Source organism: Cryptomeria japonica, chromosome 9 (genome assembly GCF_030272615.1).
Source record: "Cryptomeria japonica chromosome 9, Sugi_1.0, whole genome shotgun sequence".
NCBI lineage: Eukaryota > Viridiplantae > Streptophyta > Pinopsida > Cupressales > Cupressaceae > Cryptomeria > Cryptomeria japonica.
Genome location: NC_081413.1, coordinates 97,394,500 through 97,400,499, shown reverse-complemented (window position 1 = coordinate 97,400,499; position 6,000 = coordinate 97,394,500). Strand labels below are relative to the sequence as shown.

General features: G+C 33.0%; 1 protein-coding gene and 1 non-coding gene across 2 annotated transcripts in view; one reads left to right on the top strand and one right to left on the bottom strand.

Moving 5' to 3' along the window:
• Window positions 1–2,142: 2,142 nt before the first annotated feature.
• On the top strand, window positions 2,143–2,213 carry TRNAA-AGC (transfer RNA alanine (anticodon AGC)). The gene has a single exon. It is a non-coding gene; the product is annotated as a tRNA-Ala (tRNA).
• Window positions 2,214–5,172: 2,959 nt separating this feature from the next.
• LOC131077930 (nicotinate phosphoribosyltransferase 2) overlaps window positions 5,173–6,000 on the bottom strand; it is a 257,965-nt gene continuing 257,137 nt past the window's right edge. Inside the window, exons 15-16 of the mRNA XM_058015527.2 lie at window positions 5,715–5,827; window positions 5,173–5,631 (exon numbers count right to left, since the gene is read on the bottom strand). Coding sequence (XP_057871510.2) covers window positions 5,554–5,631; window positions 5,715–5,827 — 191 coding nt within the window. The 3' untranslated portion in view covers window positions 5,173–5,553. The remainder of the gene's footprint in view (window positions 5,632–5,714; window positions 5,828–6,000) is intronic.

The window sequence follows — 6,000 nt, the reverse complement described above, 5'->3', positions numbered from 1 at the left end:
TACCCACATATATAAAGTATGCATTAAATTATAATGCATTTCAGCTGTATTTTCATTGTCAAAATGTGGTCAAGTGATCAATAGAGCATCTTGAACTTCCCTTAACATATCTCCAGTAACAATGATGACTTCAATGAGAAATCAGGCAATCTCTCCTATTAGCATTGTTTGAGATGCCTAATACAAGCATGAATTAATCTATTTGTGTTTGCATGTGTCTCCATAATACCTAATCACTACTAGTATTTTCCTTCTTGTTACACAATTCACAACTCCATCAACAAGATTCTATAGTTGCTCTAATTCACAACTCCATCAACAAGATGCTATAGTTTCTCTAATTCATTTCTTCTATAGACCGGTGATGTGTGTTCTAGTACTACTTCCATGTCCTCACAAACTATTTGTTTATATATTGGTGCAATCACACTTCAGTGATCTAAGATTCAACACTATGATCCTTGAGTTGTTTTGTGTAGTTGTTCATGCATGATTGTTGTCCATGTATGCCTTTCTATAGTCAAAACATTGTCATAGCATTGTTTTTATCCTTCACAAAAATGCTTGAATGTAGACACCATTACAAGGAAGAGTCAACCTTGTCTAATCTAAACTTTATTTCACATTAACAATCTCGTCATGAATTTGGACATCAATGATAATATCCTTGTCTTCTTACCTTTAACATCAGTGACAATCATTTGTCTTTATACTTTTTGACATCAATGACAGTAAATCCAACATAGATTGCCATACACACTTCTTATAACCTAGTGTAACATTAGTAGACCAAACCTATTGAGATCTACTAGCACTTTATTTAACAACTCATATAAGATGACATTTTTATATTGGATTATTTATCTATTGAAGAGAAAGTTGAATATATCTTCACTAAACCTTTGGCATAGTATCATTACCTTCACTTATGAGTGATATTTGGGGTGAAGACAATTGTTCTTGTGGGGTCTTGTTAAATCCTTCATATGTTTTTCTTTTAATTTATTCTATTTTGAGGAGTTTATTCTTACAAGTTTATCTTTTTCCATAATTTGTGAGAAAGATTTTATACATGTGTATCTCATCATGCCTAGTTGGGAAAGTCCATCTTTGAGTCTTTTTCTCTTTTCTTTTCTCCTTAAGTTGCACTCAAGGGAGTATTGGTGCCTTTTACCTACTTGATTTTCCTCTTGGGTGCTTTTCACCCTTAGTTATGTTTGCATAGGGCATTTACCTTTTGTATCTCAATCATGTGGTCATAACACTTATTACAATCATTTATTGTCTTAAGTCATACACTTATCTGATACATAAAAGCATCTATATTCATTTGTATCATATTCTATTGTACTAGTATTGGGAATATTAAAAAAAAAATCTCTTGTGAAAGGTTATTTGTTGTTACGAAAAGTTTCAACTCTTATTAAGTTCTTTTGGCAACATTAGCATGTCTAAAATCCTTCCTTGCCTCAAATTCATGAAGGCCCTTAACCTAGCCTCTAGATTTAGCCTAGGTATAAACATACATGGTCTGAACCCAAGGACCTTACCAAGGGTCCTAGGAAAACTTGGGCTAGACTTGGACCAAAATCAAAACTTAGTTTGGACTAGTTCAAGTTGGGGCAAGGTTACTACAAAAGCTAGTAACATGGATAGCAATGCAACATCTATCGTATTACTTCAAAACTCAATAACAATGCATCTAGACATAGTATATCTCAATGTGCTACATTAAATTACTTATGATTCTTAGATTAAGATTTAAGCCTTGAATGCTACATGAACATAAGTGATACACAAGTACAAATGTAATTATGAGAACACCTTAACATAGTATAATTGTTATTTCATGTTATCTTCACATTTTGATTAGATAAAGTCACGAGGGTCTTGTTGGTGTTGGAAATAAGCCACACCTGAACCAATGATGGACTGGTCCAAGAGGGGCCAGTAGCTCAATGGTAGAGCACTCCAGCAGCGATAGAAGGTCCTAGGTTCGAGTCCTAGTTGGTCCATGTCTCAACATGGTATCAAAGCCAGGTCCAGGCTAGGAGCCCCAAGCACACAAGAGGTGTGACTTAAGGAGGGGTGTTGGTGTTGGAAATAAGCCACACCCGGACCAACGATGGACTGGTCCAAGAGGGGCCAGTAGCTCAGTGGTAGAGCACTCCAGTAGCGATGGAAGGTCCTAGGTTCGAGTCCTAGCTGGTCCATGTCTCAATAGGCCTCACTAGCTAGGCAATATTATATCTTGTACATTCATATTGGGGGGTTTAATATCCCAAAAATGAGGCTACAATATATTGTCTATTGATAAAAATGGAGGGGTTTTTAATTCGAACTATGAAAAAATACAATATTTGGCAAAAATAGGGGGGCTTTTAATTTAGGTTGTTAAAAGGGACGTTATCTTCATGTCGTAGAAGTTTATAATGAGTAACTATTTAAAAACAATATACATATTGATATGTTCACATTCAAATGGTTAATACTTCTTTGCTTGCTTCTTAACATAAACTCACAACTACGTTATACTGAACTAAATACAATTTTTTCCTAATATGCCCCAATACACAAAAAAATATATAAAAGATGTTTTAAAAATATTTTTAATTATTGATAACTGAACCAAAAATAAACACACACTGACAAAAAAAATTAATTGTCATGATATTTAGATTCTATTTAGTTTCCATTCATTATTAAAATTCATCTATACATAGCTGAATGTTCAATGACATCAACAAAACTAAGAATTTACGCCTCATTGCCCAAACTAAAAATTAAAAGCTCAATTGATAATGTTGCCATGTGTTGCTTTGGTATGTACTCAGCATATAGGTAGAAGAAAATAAAATCCAATTGGTTCAAAAGTACTTATTGCCAAAACCTAAATCATTGAAATAAATTAATAAATCTAGTAAAAGAAAGATCCGAACACGCAACATCCTCAAATTGATTTATTTAAACATAATTTCACTTGGATTTAAAATTTGATAATAGATTCCTTTGCATGGTGCATGGTGCATGTTGCCCTTGAAACCATTCCATGGAAAAAGGCACATTGCAAAGGTGAAGCCAAAAGATCAAATAAATTTATTAATTAAACATGCAATGGTATACAAAACAACAAACATTCCAATTGATCATTGATTAAAAGCTTTATTTTCAACCATCTATAATACTCAAAATCATAATAGGATTACAGTTCTAAAACTCATAGTTAATCCCAACTAATCAAGACCCACCTCATTCATCTTCTCTCTGGTGCCTTCTCATTTTTACACTTACAAGAAAAGAAAAAGTACAGGGGCAACAAGTTTTGAGTTTTTGGTGAAGGCTAACGCATTGTAGTTTTTCAAAATTAATTTCCAGCAAATTGATTTAAGTTAAAACAGCAATGCAGATTTTTCCACATTATGTTCTACGGGGAGTTTATATAAAACATTGAGTCAATTTCTAAATTATTAGATTTTGTTTGATGATTATGGTAGTTGCCTATTATTTTAAAAATCTATTAATGAAATCCTCCTAAATATATTTAAAATAATTCTTCTAAAAAATCCTTGTCGTTTGTTAATGATTAAGAATTATATCGATATACTATGCATTGTCACAAGACTTGGACTTGGCCTTAAGACTCGGCAAATTGAAAATCATGAAATATAGCTATTTTTAAAGATTTAAAGCTTTTGCTAAGCACCCTTAAATAAATCAACTTTAAAATCATAGTAAGCTTATCAATTGCAAGCTACTTTGATCACATACAGAAGTAGACATTAATCAAACGAGTTCAAATGCATAATTGAATTCATAAACGTAACATTTTAAATTATACAAACAGTCTCAAACGTTTTAGTTGTACAAAACTCATGGATTGTGATATCCAATGGATAAAAAACAAAAATCACATCAGATTCATGAACCATGATAGAAAAGAGCTTGAACTACTCAACCCAACATCACTCCTCCATGGGGTCCTATATTTGTATCTTAGACAAGTTTGGAAATATTGATTCAACCATAGGAGCATTAATTGAGATAGGAATTGAGTTGGCAAACCAATAGTGTAATGTAATTCACTTGGTGATTTAATTGGGACAAAATGTAAAGAATAAAAAAGCCTTTTTTTCATCCGGTACTCCCCAAAATTATTTTTACTTTTTTTTTTTAAACTAGAGCCCAAGTTTGAAGGCAGTAACCCCAATGAAATCTAAGGGTGGTGCCCCCTAACGAGGTTGAGTAGTGAAGCTCCTACCAAAAAATCCAAATGAACGCCTTTGAAACCAAACAAAGCTTCATGTCATGCCGTTTTTCACAATTTTGTTGGTTTTAACCAAGTTCCAAGAACCCTAAACCTTTCAAAAAACTCAAGCATCAAAGCAAATAGAGTAGCAGTTAGGCCCTAGCTATGTTTACTAATTTTTGCTTCAATATCTTCAAATTTTTTTTTGCCCCTTGTGGTTGCAAATGAAATGAGTATTGTTTTTAATTGTTAAAAGATCATTTTATTTGTCTTAGGTTTAAATGTTTCGATTTTTTTTGGCTAGTTTTTCCACCTAACTATCATGGCTGAGTTTTACATACGAGACTTACCAAGCACTTGGGTCTTGAGTCTTTGGGCCTCTATTCACTTTGCCAGCCTCGAGACTCACTGGGACTAGGTGAGTTGCGGTGAGTCTTGTAACTATTTTTGGCATGAAATAACAAAATCAAATCTCTCAAATATGAATATAATATTCATGTTTCAGTAACCCATGTTTTTGCTAATATTTTACCAGGAACTGAATCCATTTACCATGCTGAGTAAATGAAATGCTACTAAGCTCAAAATACCCTAGTCAAAGGACAATGAAGACCAAACATGTGTAAGTACATGGAATGAACATGAAATATTTTTAAAGAATTGAACAATCACCTCGTTACACAAGACAAGGGCAACCTAAGGGTGTTGTCATAAGGCATGTATAGCAGGAAAACTACACAAACTAAATATGTTTTAGTCTAACAGGTCACATAAAAAAGATATTTTGCCTACAAAAAATTCAAACAGATGTTCACATATTTGAAAATGCAAAAATTTGGCCCTAATCTCTTACAATACAAAATATAATGGCTTGAACATTCACTGCAATTGCTGGCAATTAAAGATTTATTTTGTCAAAACAAGTAGAAACCAAAATACACCCATTATCTTATACTCTTGGTGAGCACATCACAGATATGTCCCACTCATTAAAAAATACTCAATAATATCAAGCAGTCCTTGTTCTTAGATTTCAAACATCTCATATTATGAAAAAAAAAACATCAACGGATTCTACTTTGGCAAATTTACTTTTTAGAATAACACATAATTTTGATTTAGTGGAAGATATCTTTGAAAATTAGTATAAGAATTTTTAAGGTGTAAAGTTGTCATTATTTTGGAAGTAAACCTATTGACAATCTTATCTATTTCTTTCTAAATGGTGAGACTGACTAGTATTTAAATAAAACTAATCCACTGAATGAAATGTACTGCCTCCTTAAGCAAAAGCATATGATAACCCTTCATTGCAACTCTCCAACAGGTGCCTCATTAAGCCACAGAAAATGAATCAATTCGTAAAGCTTTTCGCTCACACTCACCTGAACTCAACGATATCAAAACATTTAGTAGAAATCAAATTAGTCAAGAAAAAAATGTACTATGTAAAGACAGTCTTGCCAACCTTATACGGTGTAGGGTTTAATGCACGCATGTGATCAGGACGCATTTGAGCCAATTGTTTTGAGCACAGTCCTCTAATAGACTCTAATGTTGGCAAGGGTTCACATTCTTTACCTGCATTGAATTCAACCAGTTTGAAAATAAATTTGGTTTGATTATAATGAGATTAATCTCAGGAGAATTACCATGGATATCCATTCCCTCCCATTCTATTTTTCAGAATCCACATTAAATCACAGTAGGATAAAGTGTGAAAAAGCTCTTGAAGACTTGACCGCATATATATC